This window comes from Nannobrachium achirus, assembly GCF_963921795.1.
Source record: "Nannobrachium achirus genome assembly, chromosome: 9".
NCBI classification, from domain to species: Eukaryota; Metazoa; Chordata; class Actinopteri; order Myctophiformes; family Myctophidae; genus Nannobrachium; species Nannobrachium achirus.
In genome coordinates this window covers 34440354-34465650 of record NC_137818.1, presented here as the reverse complement: position 1 = coordinate 34465650, position 25297 = coordinate 34440354, and the positions used below count along the sequence as shown (strand labels likewise).

The window sequence follows — 25297 nt, the reverse complement described above, 5'->3', positions numbered from 1 at the left end:
ATGACTTTGGATATGGAGCTAAGAATGGAAACAGGGCGGTAGTTTCCAGGGTCTAGTTTGCTACCTTTTTTATGCAGGGGGGTTACTTTTGCTAGTTTGAAGTCCTGGGGGACATGACCCTGTTCAATGGAAAGGTTAATTATGTGGGTAATGATTGGAGCAATGGTGGCGGCTGAATCTCTGAGAAATCTAGCTGGAATTTTATCAAGGCCAGTGGCCTTGTGTTGAGGTAGGGCACTCAGTTTTTTAAACACTTCATCAGTTGTCACTGTGGCAAGTTTAAAACTGTTTTTTCTGACGCCCAGTTTTTTGTAGAATTCTTTAACAAATTTTACACCATACCGCCCAGATGGGGCAACCAGTCTTTCGACCAGTTTACGGGCTGTGGTGGTAAAGGTTTTGTTAAGATGGGTAGCCACTTCAACTCCTTGCAACCATTATCCCCTATTATACAACAGGTAGTTCCGACCAACTACCTGTGCGAATAATGAGCATTAGGCTACCACACAGGTCTAATCAAATGTAAACATCTGCTGTGCCTCTCGTGTAATATTGCTTAAATGGCACCTGTCTGCAACTGGTCAGTCAGTTCAGACCGCTGCACGGTCTCTAAAATGGGTTTGTTGCATTGGTCTTTAGTTGCACACTGGTGTTGCGCTATACCGGAAAATTGCGGATTTACAAGCAAACAATGCGTCACACTGTTGTTTTGTACAAAAAAAATATGGCATTCATAAAATCGCTTTCCTAAAAGATTGATATCTTCCCAAGTAGAGTAAAACAAACCTGTGTGTGTGTGTGTGTGTGTGTGTGTGTGTGCGTGCGTGCGTGCGTGCGTGCGTGCGTGCGTGCGTGCGTGCGTGTGTGTGTGTGCGCGCACGGACTATAGGGGACTTTTTCATACGTAATCTGACGTCTCCCCACTGTCGCAGTGTTGATGTCCAACCTGGACCACCTGCCCCTGTCTGGGTGTCTAGCAGACCGTTCCCTGAGTCAGCTCACCTGGCAACCAGCCCTGCCCCGCCCACACAGGTGTGTGACCAAACACAACACACACACAGTGATTAACAGATCATTAATTCCTCTGGCATCACTATACTGTCCACATTTGCATAGTCGGGTGTTGTGTTACTTGCGGATTATATCGTTGCTGTCGGGGTAGTGGCCTCCTATCTCCATATTATACACGCCGTGCTTTTACTATTTCTCTTGTGTGGTCATGTGCCAGCAGTAGGGCTGGGCGATTAATCGATTTTTAATCAAGATCTCACAGTCATCACCGTCAAACTCCCTGTAAATACAGTAAAACTGTTATGACTTACTGTACGTCTAGGCTGTCCAGTGGTGATTGCTAATGTCCGCGATTTGTTTACAACGCACGTTGGCGTACACGTGAAGTGAAGCTCCTCCATAGAAATCCATTGATCTAGCAATAAAGAGACTTCATTTACTCGAAAAAAAACATTTTGATCCCAAGGCTGGCAGGTTTCAGGCTAAAAATGCACTCGCATGGTGGCCGCCATGACACCCTCTCGTAAACACACTAGTCCGGGACTAGATGGGGGCAAAGTTGAAAAAAAGTAAAGTGGCCACAATCAGCGGCCCCGGCCCTTCAAAATAAGAGTGATGGCCTAAGGGGGGAAACGACGCAGCAGCTTGGAAAATTCATCCCTTCAAAATGAGAGGAGGCAAAAGTGTTAACACTTTGACTGCCACAATGTTAAGGGTTTTAAGGGTAAAACCCTTGCCACCATAGACGGCCATTCATTTTTGACGGAATAAATTGAAAATGGTAGGATGTACGAAAATTGACAAAAATTTCAGAGAATATAGAGTCGGAACCTTAGCTTTCACCATAAAAATTTCGTCCTGCTGTGGTGTTCTGCTGTGGAGAAACCTGAGGGAGAGCGAAAGCTGTACAGATGAAAAAGGAGCATCAGAAATTTACTTTCTGAGATAATTGAGGTCAAAGGAAAAAAACTTTCAGAAGCCCTAGAAACAAATTGGTAAATGGTACAAGAACACACAGTACCTCTAAATGAAGAACAGGGTGCAGGCCATAATAATGTAAAAAAAAAAGTTAAAAAAAGTTGTACCGTGGTCTAGTTATAAGGCAGGAAAGTGGAAGAAGCCAGGAGACTGACAGAGGCTCTTTTTTCATCTTCCCAGGATGAAGGAGAGACAGAGTAGAATCCACTGTGTTTTGACCTGGGATTTTTTATTCAAGCCTTCAGTTAGACATCAGACATCTCAAAAATAAAGATAAAAACTCTGATAAAGATAACAAAAAAAAACTTTACATTGCTGTTTCACTTCAGTATAGTTGTAGATGTGTTCCATTGCAATCATCATTTTAGTCACTTCAAACTAAAACGGTCAAACTACCCTGAGCAATTCAAAGTCATAATACATAAAATTAAATAAAAATTGATGTACATTCATATGGAAATGTTTGTATTGACAAAGTCAAGCCAACTGTGACAAACTTCACCATGTTAGAATCCAGACCAGGCAACTGCAAGTAAGAGTAATTATGAAAAAAAAAAAAAACATAATTACCATAAGGTATATATAATTATTTGCTATACATTTTATATACACAGGTACATATATTTCCAAAATAGCAGATCTACAAGCTCATAGCCCGGCACCGCGCTATGAGCTTGTAGATCTGCCATTTACATATGATGCCTAATAGCCGATCTACAAGCTCATAGCCCAGCAAGGCACTATGAGCTTAGTATTTTCATGGCTCTCCTTTTAGTAGACCTTGTACCAGTGAACTGTACCGTCGTGAAACTGTACCTTTTCCTATGCAAACTTCTAATAAAGTCTTCAATCAATCAATCAATCCCTTCTTTGTATGTTTTTTATACTGTTTTTTATTTCCCCCTTTTTTCCTGACTATATCTACTGCATAGTACTGTGTTCTATCCGTCTGTCATTCAATGTTATATGAGATACTGCAATGGTTTACTATGGAAATAAGCCTAGTCTTTTCATGGATCTCATGATCTCCTTTTAGTAGACCTTGTACCAGTGAACTGGTACAAGGTCTGACCAATCCATCTCGCTGGATTGGTCAGACTGCGACGTTTGCGAGTGACTTATAGTGGTTGTTTTGCTGGGATGTGTTTGTTTTGCACTAAATGGAGCATCTGTCCTCCTTTCTCACCAAGCTAAGCTAAAGAGGCGTCAATTGGGTATGGCAAGCTATGGCAGCTGCCATACCTTGGCTACAGGGGGAATATAATAAAATGTACTGTAATCGTGCCTGTTGTAAAGGTATGTAACATGACTGGTGTCTTGCGCGCGTGAAAGACACCAGTCAAGTTGCCATAACTTAGCTTTTTCTGAACTGACGCCGCTGAGCTAAACGCCCTGCTCGATCGGTGGTCGCGGACCACCTGTTGTGATCCGAGATGAGCATAATCATCTCTCATCTCATGCTTGCTCTCGGAGCGACGTCGCGACCCCCCAAACACGCCAATACACCACTGTATGTATCAATCAATCAATCTAGCAACAACCACTTACTTTATATAGCAGTTCTTTTCGCTGCGACGCCGCGGCTCGGTGGTCCCTGGTGGCCTGGTCGATGAACCATGACGATCCAGTAAAACTTTTCAGATCACATGTAACGGCTGTAGAAGTAGTCCTCAGTAGTATAGTAAAGCACTAAACTAAACCCCCCCCCCCAAACACATGGCTGCTGCTTCTTTTCGCTGCGACGCCGCGGCTCGGTGGTCCCTGGTGGCCTGGTCGATGAACCATGACGATCCAGTAAAACTTTTCAGATCACATAACGGCTGTAGAAGTAGTCCTCAGTAGTATAGTAAAGCACTAAACTAAACCCCCCCCCAAACACATATGGCTGCTGCTTCTTGCCAAAGTTGCCGTCCATCCAGCAATCCCAGGCCTGGGGAGGACGGTCATGTACCAAATCACCATGGTAACACAAGGTAACACAAGCTGATTGGCCACACAATGGTAACCATGGTGATTTTAGTCATTCCAGGGCCCAGGACGGCTGAATCCAAGCGTCAGTGATACATATGCTCCTAATCTTGTGTTAATTAAAAAAAAGACATTCCGGCGTCATATGACGCCGGTGGCAGCGCGGGGGGTGTAAAAGCGCGACGTCATATGACCTCCGTGGCGGTCAAAGTGTTAATAGACACATCGCAGAGGGTAAAAAAAAAAGAAAAAAAAAAAGTTATCTACATTTCTACATTTCATATAGTGTACATTTTAGACATAATTTGCATGAGGATAGTGCTGGTTTATACTGCTCATGATATAGACATTAAGGTGCAGAAGGTATAAGGTATCAGTGTGTGTCAGGTTCAGCCACATAGTGCATAGTGCACAAAGGGTCACTTATCCTAATTGGTTGCAAGTTAGTGGCACGTGCCGAAAAAATTGCAGATCTACAAGTAGATCGGCTGTATGATGCGTCACTGACGCGCAAGTAGATAACTGAGAATCCCTGGTCCAATGTAATGGCTATTGTGAATCATTCACCATGCACTTTTTCCACCATCATAAACATGCCCTTGAGTGGCTATTATGAAAATTGAGCGCAAACCCCAATCCAAACATTGTAGCCACTGGGCCGGGGGTGGGGGGGGCGGCTTTGTCCCTGGACACACTGGTTTACACTCACTCACACTCACACACACGCGTGTGCGCGCGCACACACACACACACACACACACACACACACACACACACACACACCCCTTTGTGCCAGGGTGCGAGGGGGTTTCCCCACAAGCCTGCGTGTGTGCAGGTGATTTGCGTATGGAGAGTGTTCAGTAATCCTGAGGGCTCGCCTCTAACTGTAAACTCACTACACCTGGACACTTACACACATGACCAGTTCAAAGATGAAAGTGTGTGTGAGTGTGTGTGTGGTGCGTTTGTGTGTGTGTGTGCTGGTCAGAGTTGTTCAGGCCAGTCAGCGTGATATTGGTTCTCCGTTGCCGTATACTGTAGGGCAAAATAGCAGTTGAATCCAGTAATGCATCGTGTGTGTGTCTCTCTCTGTGTGTGTGTGTGTGTGTGTGTGTGTGTGTGTGTGTGTGTGTGTGTGTGTGTGTGTGTGTGTGTGTGTGTGTGTGTGTGTGTGTTTGCGTTTGTGTTTAATGAACACAGAGGATGTCACTATTAATACGTCAACCGCAGATGCTACATTGTTGAAGTATTTTTCTTTGATGTGTTCAAACTCTTCCTGTATTTGTAGACCGCAAATTAACCCGTGATATATCAGCCTCGAAGACATTCCAAAATCTCTTCTTTCCTTCCTTCCTTATCTTTTTCAAAAGCTTGCGTTTGCAGAACCTCGGGCAGTCGGTACTTTACCCAGAGTTTATATTTAGCTCCGTCCAGATATACTTAGCTCCCAGTGCTTTCCCCACATGTGAAAAAAAAAATAGTCAACGATCTTTTCTCATCGTAGTTTTAGTCCACGAAATGAACACTGCAGCAGTTATTGAGAAGATCAATCAGATAATGGTACGTAACTGCACGACATGGTTAAACAACAGGGATCAGATTCCGCCCCATCCCCTATGTCTGTGTGCGCAGGACCAATCCTATATGTGTCCATGGCCTTATCACCTCTCAGCGCGCTACGTCTACAGGTGCACGCTGAATTATTGGAATCCTAACCGCCACTTCATTTCTCTCTCCGGACCGAGGGTTTTCCCAAACGTGTTTATCAAGTCTATTTATACAGCGCTGCCGTCTTGAGTAGTGTCATTTACATTTTCCGTAATGATTAAAGGAGAACAAACAAGAGGTGAACGGGTCGGGCTGTTCGGTTCAGAAAATGTAAAAAAAAAAAAAAATCAATTATGTGTATGACAATCATTTATGAACGCATGACGATGAATGAAGACCAATATTTGAATAAGAATGAGCCTGCACATGCATGTGTGTGTCGTATGGGTGTGTGTGTGTGTGTGTGTGCGTGTGTGTGCGTGCGTGTGCGTGTGTGTGTGTGTGTGTGTGTGTGTGTGTGTGTGTGTGTGTGTGTGTGTGTGTGTCGTGTGTTGCAGTTATGCCCACAGCACAGGCGAGCTGGCATGGTGCCAATGAAAAACAACCAACCAAAACAATGTGGTCTTAACTGTTATCATGGGATGACATGCATGTTGCTACTGCTTATGAATTGACTTTGCACTGTCCTGACAGAGATGGATTATCAAATAGAATGAGCACAGTGGGGTTCAATTGGGGTTGGCAATCGGGGGTCATCCCTATACCGTATGTTCTAGGGCATTAACGAACGACTTGTGATTTTTGCAATTCGACTCGACTCAGTAAAAAGTTGAGTTGAAGTCGACTTTATCGTTTGATGACGTCATCACATCACACACGACCCCCCAATTATTTTGGGGGGTCCCCAGATGATTAACTCACTCAACTGTAAATAAACCAACATAAACTTTAAGTGTATAAGAGGGTATCTTCACATTTCTAAAGTGCCAATTTAATGACTTTTTTAATACCTCTAAAATGACAAATTAAACATTGTCCAAATTGTCAAATATATAGAGGCAGAAATTGTGAAAATAGCCGATCTACATGCTCAGCATGTAGATCTGCTATTTTCACAATAGAAAGTATTTTTTCCAACTTAGACTTTGTCTGGTACGTGGGAGTCGACTTTTGTAATGAAGTCGGCTGAGTCGACTTGTCGACTTTTTCGTTAATGCCCTACCCCATGCAGGTTCTATGTTCCCCAGGGGAACAAACCTGGTTTATTTATATTTCCTACACCTCTGAATGTTTTTTTGCAAATGAATCTGATTTTCTTAGATCAGTCACTTATAGAGTACCAATGTCACTCGTTCATCCCCTGTGTCGCGAAGGTTTTTCTCTATGGAGAATAACATTGGGTCATTTTAGAATCGTCTCACATAAGAATTGTGGTCCGGGGGGCACGGTGGCGCAGTCGATAGCGCTGTTGCCTCACAGCTAGAAGGTCCTGGGTTCGCCTGATGGAGGGGAAAGGAACTGTTTGGCATAAAGTGTTCCTTCCATGCGCTACGTCCAACCGGGGAAACTCCCTCTGTCAGGTGAAAAGAAGCAGCTTGGACTCCTCATGAAGCATGAGGTCAGTCCGTTGCTCTCCCCAGGTTGGCAGAGGGAGTGTAGCGCCCAGGATTACATTAGACAATTGACACCGGGTGAAAAAATTGGTAACAAATACAATTTAGAGTAAAAAAATTGTCTCAGCAATATTGTCGTGGAGGTGGCTCTGTATCGTTTATATCAGGGGTTCCCAAACTCTTTCGGCTCGGGGCACCCCTATAAATATTTTTTTCATCCGAGGCACCCCTCGGATCCTAATTTTCACTCCTAGCACCTTATATTTATAGCATATTTTAGCGATTATGTTGGGAGGCCAGATAGCCAGATAATAGCCAGATAATAGCCATTTTGGTTTGAACTGACTGAAAATAACTTCAAGTTTAAAATTATACTAAATATATATATATATATATATATATACAAATATTATCAAATTATCTTGCGGCACCCCTGGACTGCCGTCACGACACCCCAGGGTGCCCCGTCACCCACTTTGAAAACCCCTGGTTTATATGATAGTCACATTAGCGTTTTCTCGCCGTCAGTTGATGCTTCATATTACGTCAGACTTCGGTGCTCTTTAGACACTTGTTTTCTTTCTGCAACCATACATTCATTAATCACGTTAAAACCTCGCTATTTTGAGCACGTCATTTTAAATGGGGAAGAAAACTAAGTCTTATGCGCACCTGATCAGCTCAGAGACGGATGTGTAGGCAGGGATCAGACGTATAGAATGAAATAAAAGGACCTGCACACCGTCCGCACTTATTTAAGCAACGTTTCGGTCAATAGACGTTCTTCAGGCATCTCTCGTCCAGGTCATTTTACAAGCTCACAAGCTTGAGATCTGTGTGTGTGTGTGTGTGTGTGTGTGTGTGTGTGTGTGTGTGTGTGTGTGTGTGTGTGTGTGTGTGTGTGTGTGTGTGTGTGTGTGTGTGTGCATGTGTGTATTTATTAGCTGAAAAAAGCATGGCAGCTGAGCCAATAGCACCAGTGATTTTCCCTGGTGTGACCGCCAGGCTGACCATCTGGAGAATGCTGTCTTTATGAAGCACACACATACGTAGACAAATATGTGCGCACACACACACACACACACACACACACACACACACACACACACACACACACACACACACACACACACACACACACAGTATAGTATTACAGTATGTCTCTGTATGACATGCACAGAATACGGTCGCTGCGCTCATGTGGTTGGTGTAAAAATATTTGTGGGATTGTTCTTATCAGACAATAGCACTTCATGCAAATGGGAATGGATGTAAATGAATGCATGTGCGCGCACGCGCGCGCACACAGACACACACACACACACACACACACACACACACACACACACACACACACACACATACAGTATGCTGGCACCCTACATTTACACAAATGTATCCTTACCATATTTAATTTCTAGTTAAAGGCATAATTATGTAATATGTAAGCCCTGTGTACACAACAAAACAATTGGTAAAACAAACTATATATATACTGTGTGTGTGTGTGTGTGTGTGTGTGTGTGTGTGTGTGTGTGTGTGTGTGTGTGTGTGTGTGTGTGTGTGTGTGTGTGTGTGTGTGTGTTTTGTAAACACAGAGCAAAGTTACATCCTATAATGATTAATCAATTAAGTGCACTGTTGTGATTTTACATAGTCAGTGGCAGTATAGGGATTTTAAGAGTGTAGAGTCAGTGGAGAAACCTGTTTAGCAGACATTACTGAACATGAAATATTAGAATTCTCCACTCATCACCTTGCATTTGTACACGGTTAACATCTCATGTGAAAGGCAGAGCGTTGTTGAACGTTGCCCTTTTAGATTTTAGCTACATGTTTAACATACATAAAACGATAAAAATAAAAAGATTTAGAACAGTGGTTTAGAACAGTGGTTCTCAAAATGAACAAGCTCGCAGCCTGTACTATTTTTGAAATTTGTTGGGGAAAAAAGTATGAAAAATGTTGAATAATTTTGAATTTCTAAACATTAATCTTCTCTACTGCATAGGGTCCCAAAACATTTTCATATGGGGATCTGTTACTACAGGAGTGTGCACAGGGACACAGGAGTTACTACAGGGGGTCCTCCAAATCTTTGTGTGATAGAAACCTTTTTTCCTCCTTTTTTATATTAACCACTTCAACCCTAGCGTCCATATTCATAGAACTTTAGCCAAAAATAGCAGATATACAAGCTCACAACGCCTCGCAGCGCGAGGCGTTGTGAGCATGTAGATCGTCTATTTTCAGCAAATAGCTTTGTTGTAGAGGGGGAAAAGAGCAGACTAAGTATAGAGTGAAAGGACAAGTTTATTAAGTATTGACGGTTCAATAATCAAAAATACACTGATGATTGTGCTGTCAAAAGATAAAACTATATGGAATCTATGAGAAGGTTGTGGGGGTCCCTGCTTCATCTCTCTCTCAACTGAAAATATTGAAGACCCCGATCTATGCTGTATATGAGAATCGGCCTCAGGTCTTAATGGGTTAAATAAATAAATCATCAGATCCCATTCGTGACACTATGGAATTAACTATACCTCCCTCTATCAGAGTCTACTGACTTATTTACACTCTTACTGCTAAATTACAAGCTCAAACACAGCTACAGTGCCCATGTTTTATAGTTAGTGGTTTACAGTTTTATTGTTTATCTGTTACTGTTACTTTATTATACTATTATACTTTGACCTGAGATTTGTGTCTTTAAAATGAATTTAGACATGCAATTACGTAACTATCAAGTAGAACCTTGATTCAGCTAATGATTCAGCTAGAGATTTCGTCCAATAAATTCAACCAAAATGACTATTATACTATAGCTCCTCAAATAAATAAGTCAATCAAAATTGTGATTGCAGTATGATTATAGGTTTCTTTTTGTTTTGTTTTTATGAACATAACTATTATGATGCTCATTCAGAAGCGTCATTTCATAAAGATTGGGACAGTGGTTCTCAAAGGCCGGCTTTACACTGCCACTGAAATCTAGCCTGAATCAGATCTGAGTCACATCAAAAGTGGAATCCGATTTTTTTTACATAGTCTAAATCCAGACAGGTCACATGCATGTCAGATGAAATCCGATTTTGAAAAACCACATCCAGAGGTGGTTTCAAATCCGATCCGGATCTGAGGACATCTGACTCAGTCTGAAAGCAGCAACCACATCTACCCCATCCATGCAAGTCACATGCAAGTCACATCAAACTGGCTGTGGACTCCAGGGACTCTCTAGGTTCCTTATAGGGGGGTGTAAAATTACCCTTACAAGTCTGTAACTCTGACAGTGTGCAAATGGAACCGGGTCCATTTGGTTCCATTTGTGCACTGTCAAAGTTAAGGGGAGACCTTCAAATTTCAAAGTTTGAGAACCACTGGACTAGAGGGTGGCATAGTCGTAATCTGTCCTCCAAGGCGCCAACCTGTTCATCGGGAGCAGTTAGGGGTTCAGTGTCTTGCACAAGGACACTTCGACAATAAGCCAGGATGAGCCGGGGATCAAACCTGGAAACCTTCCATATTCCTAAGTGGCCTCCCTCACAGCACTGATTGTGACTGAGTTACATATCGAGGCCACAGTGATGTGCTGGGGCGTCACAAGGGAGGGAAAAGTGGTACTGTGTTACTAGGGCCCAAGGTGGAGGGACCTTCGTTATTTTTATACATTAGCTATTGAAAAATAGCAGATAATATAAAAGCTCACAGCACGGCACCGAGTGCCGCACTGCGAGCTTGTAGATCTGCTATTTTTGAAAAGTCGTGAAAATGCGTACAAATATTTGAATATATGTATTTTTAAAGCGAACATTTGTAACTCAAATTTTACTTCTGGGGGTCCCTGCAACTAAATATTTTGATATGGGGGTCCGTGGCCAAATACATATCATTTTGGGGTATGACATGTATTTGCACTCGGTGCCGCACTGTGAGCTTGTATATCTGCTATTTTTCAATAGTTAAAGCACAAAATAATGCGTTCCCAGTCTAAATGGGTTAAACCCCCTCCCCCTATGAAGAATATTCATGGGGGGCCCGCAGTGAATCCTTGTAACCCAGGGCCCAGAATTTGGTGTGACACCCCTGCATGCATTCCATCATTATTTTGTTATGTCACTTTCACCTGGTGACCCTCCTAACCACTACCATACATCTACAGTATTATGGGTTGTAATCCAGGCCCTCTGATAGGTTTACAGGGAACAGGTAGTATATCAGTGTGATGAATTCCCATTCTAAATCTGGTTGGACAAGTTGTAAAGTGTGTTTTTTCCTGTAAGGACCATTCCGGTGTTTATCAATATGGACATGCTGAGATAATACAGCACACTGTTTAAACACCGCGTATGCACACGCACGCACGCACACACACACACACACACACACACACACACACACACACACTCATGCTCGCATGTGCACGCACACACACATGCCTCGCATACAGTATCACTCAATGAGGTCATAAGGTATTTGCCGCCTTTGGGCAACTGATTTATGCTGACAGAAAGGCAGACACCATTCCTTGCAAGTCTTTTAAAATGTTGTTTTTTTTAAAAACATTATTGTTTTAAGCAATTCATTTGTGAACTTCATCATACATTTTGTTCCTGTACCATGTACTGTACACAGTAAATATTCACATATTTCAGTTTAGTAAAATGCCAAAATACTCATAATGATGTTGTCTCTGTCGGGTGGAAACCTCATATATCATTTCAGGATTCAAATAAAAGAAATTGCAGATCTACAAGCTCAAAGCGTGTCGCTTCTCGCCACGTTTCCAGCTTGTAGACGTGCTATTTTTGATGCTTTTGTGTGACGCTGTAGGTACTAGGTAGTAGGACATTCAAAGAACATAATGGAGATAAGGTTTCTGCCCGTCAGCGACAATATATGTATTTTTCGACCTGTCCATGGGGAATGTTGAACGGGAGGAGTTGGACAAAGGTGCTACGTCCTCCCGGTGGGGGCTCCTCACTGTTCCTCATAATTGTTTGTGGAGGAATTAATTGCCATACAAATAATTTGCTATACTCTAATTTTTATTAGTTAGTTGTTGTTTTTTTTTTTTTTTTTTTTTCATGTGAAGTTATACATTTTTCCTATGTTTTCATAACTCATCTTTTGCAAGCTCAGCATTATTTTGTAACGTTTCTCACGTTATGAGAGGGAAGGAAATTCCCCAGCTGAAAGAGCCACACACACACACGCACACGCACACGCACGCACACACACACACACACACACACACACACACACACACACACACACACACACACACACACACACACACACCATAAATTACACACGTCACACGCTTGCCAGGGTCAGGAAACCACGTCTAGTTCAATACAACACATACATACAGTAAAAGGAACAAACAATAAACAAGTGTTTCAAACTTCACACAAGTGAGTGAAGTTCAATGACTGATGCAATACCAGTTTGTTTACATTTCAAAGGAAGAGGCATCAGGAGGTGTCATTGATGGATTTTTTGTTGATATTCTGCACTACTTCCATTTAACAATGGGGACTGATTCAAAACAAATTCATATGTACAGCCACTACTGCCCGTCATAACCACCAACACTGCATGGGATTTTGATTCAACATGGTGTGCATTTCAGACTTGATGTAAAAATGTAATTTTCACTTTCAAGACCTGAGCCCGATTCTACATATGCCAAAGTCAAATCATGAACGCAGCTTGAGATTTCCGAGAAATTCTGCACGCACATTCCCACTAGGTCAAGGCACAAATGCCACCCTTTTCACATGGCCTGTTATGGTGCCACCAGCAGGTCGCCTTTTGCAAAACTCATTTTTTGGAACAAAATGCCTCAAATCCACCCCATTTGAATGATATCAACGCGAAGACATTGCACCCTTTTCACATTGGCCTATGCCTAGTGCCACCAGGAAGCCACGATATCATACTGACCTGGCAGCGTCTTTTTTATTTGAATCCTGAAAAGTAACATTTTTGGACATAAGGTAATGAGGTTTCCGGCCGACAGAGATGATGACAATGAAACAGACCCATGGAATCACTGAGGACCTGAAACTGCTTACGAAGCAGGACTCCCATAGGGATGTGGTGATGTGTGTTTATTGCATCACTGCATGCCGTGCATGTTTGTAGGCCTACATTTTAACGTTTTAATAAACTACGTATTAGTAGGGGAGATATGCTTCTTATACCGATGATAGGAAAACCACAGTTCTGCAACATATTTTATAGAAATGTCACTGAAACTAATATGATATGCTACAAGAATTCAGTCAAACTTAAACTGTTTAATGAAAAAAAGTCAGATTTTCATAGCAAACATGAAGTCTCCCTCATTTAACACAAAGATAATGAGAGAGACGGGTATAGCAGAGACAGAGGTACAGCAACATATTTGATCTCCCTTGGATAAATAAGCCAACCATCACAATCTAATAAATAATAGACCACAGAATAATTAGGCAACAATTGGCATCTGCAGATAATAGACAATATTATAATACCTCTGCACAGTTAGAGAGATACAATCAGCTCATGTTCGGCAGGGGGTGTGGGGTGGAGAGGGAAAAAAACACACCAACCCATGCAGCGTTCACCTGGCACGATGGTGAGAAATAATTCTTTACTGATAAGAGAGTTGGCCAGAGAGAGAGAGAGAGATGGGGGAGGAGGGGGAGGGAGGACGGGAGGGAGGGAAATAGAGAGAGAGGGCTGTAAAAAAACACACAAGCTCAGAGCGTATAAGAGAGGTTGTGTGAGGATTGAGCATCATCACACAGGTGAGCGTCTCTCACACCTCTACAGGTCTCTGTCTGAAGGATAACTATTTAACTCTCTGCTGCTCTGAGGAGTCTACTGGAGTGGAAGCAAGACCACAAGGTATACAGCATGTCTATCTGCCTCTGCCACATTCATTGTGTATATTTGTGTTTTTCTTTTTATCTGCACTGTAAAAAATCTCAGAGAATTTATTTAAAGGAGTATAGTTCACCCAAAGCATTGCCTGTTTTTCTATCAATTACAGACTTTGTAATTGAAGCCTTGGTGGAGGTTGTTTTGTTTTGTCGGATCCACATGCCAACAATTTGGGGTCTCTCTAACTGACCGTTGACCCGGTCATCAAATTATTGGCTCAAGATTGCGACAAAAACAAAAGTAAAATCTCCATGGATTCAAGACTTCATGGGGTGTGTAACTGATTGAAAACAAGTATTTTTGGGGGTGAACTACTCCTCGAACTCTGAGACTGAACACATGTAACCAAATGGACCCGTTTACAGGAACATTTGTCCACCCTCAGAGTTACAAATTGATACAACGAGGACTTTACTGTGTTGCCTGCCCTGCATGCTGGTTTTGTTGTGTAGCGAATACAGTCGACATAGGCTGACGCACTGTACTTTCACTTCCTCAGGTATTCCGCTGGTATTTAATGAATGCATTCTCTTTCTTTTCTTTTCTTTTTTCAGGTTACACAGAGCATGCTGGCAACGTTGCAAACGGTGAGTGTGTGTTCTTTTATTTTGTCTCTTTGCCAACGAAGCACACAGGCTACAACAGTTGTTTTTGCAGTATAGCCTCATTCCAGTGTGTATCTATTATCCTGTATACTTCTAGTAGCCACTGGGATAGTGTACTGTACACTGTTAATATATTTTATGTGTTAATACTTACTTAAATTGAAGGTGATAATTATCATGATTCAGTGTATACTGTATAGAATAAAGAAGGTTTATTGCATGAGGAGAGATTGCCTACTAATACATAGACACTAACCCACTAAGCACGCCGTCTAATAGTGGTATAGATTTGAAAGTTTTTTTGTTGTCTAAACTTAAACTAGACGACTAATAGACGTCTAATAGTCGTCTAAATGCAGACCGTCTATATTTAGACGACTATTAGACGTCTATTAGTCGTCTAGTCTAAAGTTTAGACGACAAAAAAACTTTAAAATCTATACCACTATTAGACCACTTTTAGACGGCGTGCTTAGTGGGTATCACTATACCTTACCTTATACCATCTACTTAGTCATATATACAGGTGTTCACTGACTGCATGTTGCTGTCAGGCAGAAACCTCTACAGTTATTTCAACTTTCTTTTCTTTTTTTAAATAAATGAATGCCCTACTTCATCAAAAGAGTGTCGCACAAATGTAGTGAAAATAGAAGATCTACAGGCTCACAATGTGCCGGGTGCATTGTGAGATTGTACATCGGCTATTTTCATTATTTGTTAAATGTTTCTAAAAGATAATGATAAAAAGGGAACGGTTTTGGACATACAAGGTTTCCAATGCACTGATACAGTAACACTGGATTATTAGGGATGCCTTGATTGCTCACGTGAGCTGCCACTGATCTAGAATGATCAAGCACTTTCAACATGGCATCCCTTTTTGGGCAAAAGGTGTGGGGTCCGGGGACCCCTTGGGGTTCCAGGGGGTCCCCAGCAAAATGTGTTAATATATCATCAAATCATTTTAACCACTTTATGCATTTTGTTGGCTATTCAAAAATAGCAGACATACAAGCACACAGTACGTCACTTCGTGCCACGCTGGGAGCTTGTACATCTGCTATTTATTTTTTTTACGTTTTGGAAAAATATCAAAAATATTTTTAATCATTTAGAATTTTTTGCACACAGATCTTCTCTTTGGGGGTCCCTGGCACAAAAGAAAAATCATATAGAGGGTCCTCGGCCAAATATATATCAAGTTGGGGGTCCTTGGCATGTAAAGGTTTGAGAACTATACAGCGTTATACCCTACCCGGTCAGGTCACGGAGTGGGGGAAGAAAAAAAAAAAAACACTTGCATAAATTTGCCAGTCAAAGTAGAAAACACACGCTAGGGTCACAGTATTGTTGCCTGGAATGTTTCCAAACACCAGCCCGCAACCTGCTGACTACCATGAGTTTGTTGTTCTTCAGATCAGTAACGTGCGCCCGCCATGCAAAGTCCCTCGCACCATTATAAAATGCTCTGCTGTAATAACAGGGATCTTTTAAGAACTCTGTGGCGACTGAATCAGATAATGAGCTGGTGTAACATCCTGGGGTTGTGGGTTCCACTCCTGACCTCGCTCTTGATCAGTGAACCTCTTCATGGCACAGATAACCTCCCATTAGACTAGAGTCTAATGACCATGGACCGCCATTTCAAATGATTTTTTTGTCCTCCTAGAGCAGGGATTTTCAACGTTTTCTGGCCAAGGACCCCTTTGTCGAGAGAGAGATGTAGCAGTGACCCCCTAAAACCCATAGATACCATATTGTTTAGTTTCATCGTTTGACAGCACAATATTTTGGGTTTGTCTAAATCTTTTCAGATATTTAACCACTTGAACCTTCAATACTTAATAAACATGACCTTTCACTATATACTTAGTCTGCTCTTTTTCCCCTCTACACCAAACCTCTTTGCCGAAAATAGCCGTTCTATAAGCTTTCTATAAGCTATTTTTGGCTAAAGTTCTCAGAATATGGACACTATAGGGTTCAAGTGCATGGATATAAAAAAGAAGAAGAAAAGTTTCTATCACACAAAGATTTTGATGACCCCCTAGGGGTCCCAGACCCCCTGTTGCAGTAGAGTTTGACAGAGCTCCATACAGTAGTAGGCCTGTGTCAGCGCCGGCAGCAGCAGGTTATCATGACTCATACAGTGGAGTGTTAGCAGCACTGCCCCAGGCTTGGATTAATGGAACATAAACCAAACGCCACCCCCTCATGCAAAGTGATTTCTCTTCTTCATAAGGGGGCTTGATAATACTTTGTTTGCTTTGTTGCTACTCTGTTGTTATACACGGTGTTGCGCGTCGAAAATATATCAGATCTAAAAGTTCACAAGCTTGTAGTTCGGCTATTTCTGGTGCCAGATGCCGGCGAGCATTAAAGTATAAATCAGGCCTTGATCACCAAATGTCCCTGTCTCTGTGTGTCTCAGATTGGCTGCAACTATTGATCATTGACTGATTCTCAGTGATTATGCTATTGATTACTTTTTGTAGATTCATTGAAAACATTTTGGTAAATATTTAGACATTTTAAATATGAAGAAATCGATGATTTCATTCTTCGTCACACAATGGTTTTGTGCAAAAAATTGTGAGCATAGCAGCTTTGGAGTTTTTTTTTTAAACAAATAGGATTTCCGCCTATTATATTCCCAAAATAGGGAATGGTTACTAATAAATGATTTGATTAAATGAGCAATTATCGATTCATTGATTAACTCAGTGGTTCTCAAAGTGGGGTCTAGGAACAACAGGGGTCCAAACACAAAACGTATTTTCCGGGGGGTCCCGCTCTCAGCGCTCTGGCACAAAACCACTTCAGATGGGGATGTCCGCAGCCAAATATATATCAATTTGGGGGGGGGGGGGGGGGGGGGCTTGAAAAAGTTTGAGAACCAACTGGATTAACCCATTTAGGCCTAGAAGGTATACAAGCTCACAGCGCGGCACCGAGTGCCGCGCTGCGAGCTTGTAGATCTGCCATTTTTGAAAAAGTCGTGACAATGTGTTCAAATAAATATTTTGAGATGGGGGTCCGTGGCCAAATACATATCATTTTGGGGGTCCTTCACATGAAAAAGTTGACATAGTAGTCTCTCAAGAACAGACTAACTGAGCTCCAGTGAAGTGAAAAGGACCTTTTCGTTGACGATGGCCGGCCAGATTGCTGACATAGAAACATAGGGTTTTTCAAAAAAACCTTAGAAGGATTCAAAAGACACTTATAGAATCGGGTCAAAATTCAAATTTTAACGATTCTTCAAAAATAGCAGATCTACAAGCTCGCAGCGCGGCACTCGGTGCCGCGCTGTGAGCTTGTATATCTGCTATTTTTCAATAGTTAAAGCAGTCAATAATTCTAGGTCTAAATCTATGGCACCCTCTCTCCTCAGATGGCCTACGTGCCCGACATGGGCCTGCTGAGCGGTGGAGGAGGAGCAGGCCGGGGGGCCTGGATGATGGGAGGAGGGGGGGGCTCCTCCTCAGCCGAGGTGGACCTGGAGGTCATCGAGGAGTACCTGCAGGAGCACTCTCTGGAGGTGCAGCCTGCGGCCACCCGGCCCGCCAGCCCGCCCAGCGCCCCGCCCCCGCACGCACACACACACTCCCACCAGGACATCATCATAGGTCAGGATAATGGCATCATGGTGATTATGAGTGGTGGTGATGATGATGGTGATTTTGCTTGCATGCGTGCGTGCGTACGTGCAGCGTGTGTGTGTGTCTCTTGAATATTTGCATGTTTGTACTGTATCTGTGTTTACATTTAGACTTATTTTAACCTATACTTGTTTATACCTTTCAATCCACGACAGCATCTGTGTCACATTTAGATATGAATATACAAGACCTGTGTTGAAGTTTTTCTGAAAACTGTCAGGATTTAGAAGCTGTATTCAGAATTGGCCAATACGAAATACAGTATACTGTAATCTTGCTTATACAAGATGCTGTATTTTTCTTTCCTCCACAGAGAATAGCTGGTCAGGACAACATGCGTATGAGTGGCATTACGGACCTCAAACCCCCAATGATGACTGTGAGGAACAGGCTCCACATCCATCCTGGCCCAGTCCACATGACAACCACTGGGTACGCTCACAATACCAGTGATGTACTGTAGGACAGTGGATCTCAACCTGCAGGCATTGACCCCCAAAATAATCATATTTTAACTGGGGACTCCCCCCCACCCTGACAGAGTTGAGGCATTACATTTTTATAACACGGTTCTATTGTGAAAATAGCAGATCTACATGCTCACAACGCCTCGCGTTGTGAGCATGTAGATTGGCTATTTTCACAATTTCTACCTCTACTATTTGAAATTTTGTTTAATGTTTAATGTCTCATTTTAGAGGTATTAAAACGTCCCTAAATTGTCACATATAAATGGGCAGATACCCCCTATACACTTAAACTTCATGTTGGTTTGTTTACTGTTGAGGGAGAAAACAATGTTGCACATTTAAGTTAATCATATGAATTATAAATAATTTGGGGACCCCCCTGGGGGTCCCGACCCACAGGTTGAGAACCACTGATGTAGAATATACCGTTATACCGTCTCTCTTATCTCATATTTCAACTTTTTGTGTTTTTTCGTAAATTTGTCTTACTTGTTCATACTACATTGTCACAGAGAAGCATCAAAAGTAGCAGTTCCAAGCTGGAAACTCGTTTTGAACTTGTCTATCTGGTACTTTTGATGCTTTTGGTGAGGTTTCCACCCAACAGAGACGATATCTTCCTTTCATTTTGATGTTTCAAGTATTCATTCATTCATTCATTCACTTGACCAGCTCTTTGAAACATTGCGGTAGCTTACATTTGTGTGTGTGTGGTTGTGTATGTTCAGGACCAGAGCGTGTATTCCTACGAGACATACAGTGACTCAGATTCTCAGTCCAGCGGGTCTCAGTACCAGGACTACATCTACCCCCACTCCCCTCCCTCCGAGAGGAGAGGCAGGAAGAACAGTGACTCCCTGCCCCTCGCCCCACTCTCAGGTACATCACACACACAAGCACGTGCACACACAAACACACACACACACACACACACACACATACAACCTACCGTAAATGCATGTTCTTTGATTACAGCTTAGAGCAATGAAAGTGTTTGTGGTTCACGCTTCTGACCACTTAACGTGATATTTTTGGGTTCAAATAAGTGTTAAATAGCTCTATATCTGACTTACTGCTAGAGTGTGTTTGTCCAGCAACATGAGTCTCCATGTCTCTCCAGCTCTCTCCAACAGAAAATGGGTAGCCTGCTCTTTCCTGATTTGCTGAACATTGGCAACCGACCTTAAAATGTGTTGTTTTTTTTTTACCTCAGAAGTGATTTGGGCACTGTTTCAGCATGCGGCTGTTACCTTGGCGGCGATGCATGCGCAGTGCAGGCGGCGGTATCAGTGATGTCAGTTATCTCCAAATTTGGGCACAGTTTAGTATCAGTGATGTCAGCATGCGGGTATATCAGACAGACATTCGTTCGTTTATTATGCAGGTTGAGTCAAGAGGAGTCCGAGACATTATTCTAGATGGTGAAATATGCTTTAATGTGCATGATATTATGGGGAGAAGCATGTTAGACACACAGTCTGACACAGATCGGTGGTATGGTAGTTCTGCCAACGAGCGCAGGGCTCAGGCCATAGTTATACTAGCTGCTTCAAGGACAAGCGGTTCAGCTTGTCATGACAGACAGGCTGTAACAAAAAACGGAAGTGGGGCTGGGGGGCTGTAGTTTCCGCTGTAGTTTCTTCGCCTTTTCTGCTTTTCTGTTGCAAGTATGACGGAAGCATTTAAATTGTGTGAGTCAGCAGTCTACACTCAAACAGACACACGCACACACACATACACATCACGTGTACTTACCACTCTATAGTGGCGTTTCCATAGCCTCTTAATGCTCTTTAAGGCTTATTTGCATAAATCTTTTTATGGAAACACTTAAAAATTCGAATAAACTTTAATTATCCGCAAAAACTGTTATGCGCTTGAAGGAGGTGGATTTTGAGGCTTTATCGAAAAAACTAAATGCGCATTAGTTAATGGAAACAGGTCAGACAATAAATGCGAATAAATGATGACGTTCTGGTCCATCGTCCTCCAAATTAACACTTTCCCTTACTTTTCCTTACAAAACAAACCGGTTGTTACACACGGAATGACACGGACCGTGTGTAAATTCCTCCCGTTTTCACAACGCGCCAGCTGTAGCTCTGCATACAGACTGTTGTGGAAAGACAGCCTCCGACAGAACCAGTGGTGGGCAAGGAGGTAGGGACTTGAGTCGGCTCATGCGACCGTCGCTAATTCGAATGACACCCGCAAATGGAAACAGGCTAAATTCGCTTTGTCTTAATGTGCATTTCTGATAATTCGCTTCCTATTTTCGAATACGTTTATGGAAACATGACTTATGACATGTCCTTCTCCTACCGGGACACAGGAAAGCGAAAGGAGCGTCTCTTCCAGTTCCTGTTCGAGATGCTGCAGACCCCGTCCATGCGGAGCTGCATCTGGTGGGTCCAGACGTCCTCCGGCACCTTCCAGTTCTCCTCGCAGAACAAGGAGCGCCTGGCGCAGCTCTGGGGCCGGCGCAAGGGCAACCGCAAGACCATGACCTACCAGAAGATGGCACGGGCGCTGCGGAACTACTCGCGCACTGGGGAGATCTCCAAGGTGAAGAGGAAGCTCACCTACCAGTTCAACGAGAGGACGCTCCGAGGCCTGCAAGGAGACTCGCAGGTGGCGGAGTAGGAGGAGGTGGTTCTCAACCTGTGGGTCGGGACCCCCGGGGGGGGGTCTCCAAATTATTTTTGGGGGGTCCCCAGATGATTAACTTAATGTGCAACATTGTTTTCTCACTCGACAGTAAACAAGCCAACATAAAGTTTAAGTGTATAGAGGGTATATGCACATTTCTAAAGTGACAATTTAATACCTCTGAAATGACAAATTAAACTTTGGCCAAATTGACAAATATAAGAGGAAGAAATTGTGAAAATAGCAGATCTACATGCTCACAAGGCATGAGGGATTGAATGTAGAGTCTCAGAAGTGATGTTGGAGATCTGCATGTAGATCTGCTATTTTCACAATAGAACCGTGTTATACGGTACATAATGTAATGCCTCAACTCTTAGTGCTCATCAGGGTGGGGGAGTCCCCTGTTCAAATATGATTATTTTGGGGGTCGAGGCCTGAAAAGGTTGAGAACCACTGGAGTAGGAGGAGGTGGGGAGAGGGAGAGGGAGGCTCCGAGCAGGAGGTGTTGGAGGGAGGGAAGAGTTCATGGCGAAAGGGCCGGTCGCACCAAGCACGACAACTGCGGTGTAACTATATCTCGGGGAGGCGCCGATGGCTGAGTGTTGCCTTCTAAATCAGCAGTTCTCAGACTTTTTCGTGCCAGGGGACACCCAAAATTATTTATATTTGTCCGGTCCATCTCAAAATTTGTATTATTATGCTATAAACTTTCAAAAATAGCAGATGTACAATCTTGCAGCACAGCTGTGTAGAAAGTAGTGCTGTCCGAGTTAACTAAATTAATCGCAATTAACTCACCGTTATGTTAATCGCAATTAATTATTTTAATCGCAATTAATCACATATTTACAAACATTGGCTACAATATCGGCTATATTGGCTACAAGGTCCATCCCTGTTGATGTAACAAAAAATACAAAGTATAATTAAAGCATAAAGGTGGACACAACTGTAATCATTTAGCAGATCCTTATACCCATCAGCACTAGTCTGTTTAGTGCAATACCGTTATGACTTATTCTGGTTTTTAATTGATTTCGAATAAAAGATTAACATACTTTCGCATAAATCCAGCAAATATTTCCACTCCCAAGTTAATAGGGCCACGAAAGACTTGAAAGACATCCCTCTAAGTTACTTTGTGACCTGATAAAAGCTGATGACTTATTTGCGATTAATCGCGCGATTAACTACATAAATCATGTGATTAATCGCGATTAAAATATTTAATCGTTGGACACCACTAGTAGAAAGTTATAGTTTTATGCCATTAGAACCGGGAAAGCATTACAAAAAAGTTTGAGAACTACTGTTTTAAAAGGCATTTGTAGAATCGACCTCAGGTCTTAATGGTTTATAAATGTAATTCTGGAGTTCTAACTCAAGTGCGTGGCAGAGTCCACAGCACAACTATAGACAATGGCGAACAATATAGTTACAGTGCTTGGCGTGAAGGGCCCTTAACATAGCAGATCTACAAGCTCGCAACACGTGGCATCCGCAGCGTGTTGTGGGCTTGTAGATCGGCTTTAGACAGTGTCAGAGAACAGGTCGGGGTGGGATGGTGAGCGCAGATACAGCTGTGGTGGAAGAGACATTCCAGAGACGGCTAATTTTGTATCAGAAAAACATGCGGTGGATGTCTGTACTTCTGACCCCTACGTGTGTGTTTAAATGAAACATTCCCTGCTAGCCCACCTTGAAACACAAATAAATACTGAGTATTTGAAAAAGCCAGCGCAGGCGCCAAATGTCTTTGGAGGTTGCAAAAGGGGGAATGTGCTTGAAAATGATGATTTACCTGTGTAAACTCCCAGCGAGTCATTTGAAATATTTTCATCATTGTTTCTTTTCTTCGTTTTTTTTGGTGATCTGTCGGATTATAAGGATAGTTTAATGATGTTTAAAGATCAACTGGCTTCAAAAATTATTATGTAAACCTCAGAGGTTGTCATATACAATCTACTTCATAAGTAGAACTTGAATCATGTGTAAAAAAAATGTGCTGATTTCTACAACACTGTTATTTCGTTTCTTGGATATTTTTTCCACATTGTATTGTAGACTAAGGACTTGTTAATCAGCTTGATCTGTTTGTGTCTTCTTTCTTTTTTAAAGGCATAATAAATCCTAAATACTTTTTTCACAGTATGCCGCAAAGTTTGTCACAGTGTAGGCCTATGTGTCAGCACACACAGACATTCAACGCACAGTAAAATCCTCAGAGTTTATTTATACAAGTCTTGTTTATCCATTCATAGTATATTTACCTGTACTAAGCACATATTCAAGGCTGTATGCAAAGTACCGGCAGGCACTGAAAAACGGCCACCAACATTATCCTGTTAATCAGTTACAAATCTACAACCCCCCCCCCTTGTCACAGGGTACAAGTGAACAACACACATACTGTACACACATTGCACTGTGAACACGCACATACTGTACGTACTACACACACAAACACACATTGCACTGTGAACACGCACACACTGTGCGTACTACACACACATTGCACTGTGAACACACACATACACACACATTGCACTGTGAACACGCACATACAGTTAGTGGTGTAAAGTAACTAAGTACATGTACTCAAATACTGTACTTAAGTACAAATTTGAAGTATTTTTAACTTCCTTCTGTATTTACATACTTTTATCTCTACTCTATATTATACTTCTACCCTCCACTACAATGACATGAAAACTTTAGTTACTAGTTACTTCAACTTCCTGTTCTGTTCCAGATTTTGATTATTATTACAAAACATATATTAATCACTTCAGCCCTAATACAGTATACTTTGGTTATTCGGAAAAGGCCAATCTACAAGCTCACAAAGCATCACATCGTGCCGCATTGTGAGCTTGCAGTCCGACTATTTTCTTTTTTAGACAGCAGAGGCAGACTAGGAAACAGGGAGAGAGAGACTGGGAGAGACACGCAGCAAATACTTTTTTGTACATTTTATGCATTTGAAAAAAATGAAATTTCGTTTGCCAATACTTTCATTGTTTTTCTCAAGTAAATGCTGAATACAATACCTTTACTTGCAACAGAGTATTTATATTTCTATATTGTGGTACTTTAGTAAAATAAAATAAAAAATATGAATGGAGGTCCAGGTCCCTGTCACTGCAAGCCTATACCTGTGTCTGATCCCCTTAACAATCCCCATAGACTACAGTACATGTACAGAAGGGCTACCCACGCTGTCTGACTGAGATTTTGTCACAGAAACCTCCCATCTCCATAATTCTAACCCAGTGTTTCTCAAACTTTCAAATTTCAACGTGGAACCAAATTAACCCGTCCATTTGTACACTGTCAGAGTTACAGACTTGTGTGGGTCAATTTACACTCCCCTAAAGGAACCCACAGAGTCCCTGGAATCCACTTTAAGAACTACTGTTCTAACCTTTTCAGTTTTTTTGCAAATGAACGCCCTACTTGATCATACTACAGCGACACACAAAAGCATCAGAAAGTACCAGATCCGAAAGCTTGTAGATCCTTTGCTACTTTTTGAATCCTGAAAAGTGATAGTTTTGGAGGTTTCCGCTCGACAGAGACAATTTGTTGCTCCTTTCTGGGACTTTGCCAGTGCTTTGAGTTGTGTGTCAGGTTTTCACTTTTTTGTCTGTGCACTCGAGTGTTGTTGTTTTTCCCTGTGTGAAAGGTGAGTGCTTGAGGTTTACGTTTCCCTTTTCAAGTAAAGCGCTTTAAGTTCAATCCTTGTTTCCTTGTAGTTGAGTTCTGCTCTGCTCACATGGGTCCTACCTGGGTTTTAGTCATGACAGTTAGATTTATTTTTATTGATTCATTGAATTATTATACAGAAATGT

General features: G+C 42.2%; 1 protein-coding gene across 1 annotated transcript in view; it reads left to right on the top strand.

Annotated features, from left to right (window-relative positions):
• The window catches only part of LOC308290789 (uncharacterized protein), a gene marked incomplete at both ends in the record, with an annotated part of 38723 nt that extends 17286 nt beyond the window's left edge, over positions 1–21437 (top strand). The window contains 4 exons of the mRNA XM_080732698.1: positions 18057–18291; positions 18638–18756; positions 19523–19673; positions 21127–21437. Of these exons, the coding sequence (XP_080588824.1) occupies positions 18057–18291; positions 18638–18756; positions 19523–19673; positions 21127–21437 (816 nt within the window). The remainder of the gene's footprint in view (positions 1–18056; positions 18292–18637; positions 18757–19522; positions 19674–21126) is intronic.
• Positions 21438–25297: the final 3860 nt, after the last annotated feature.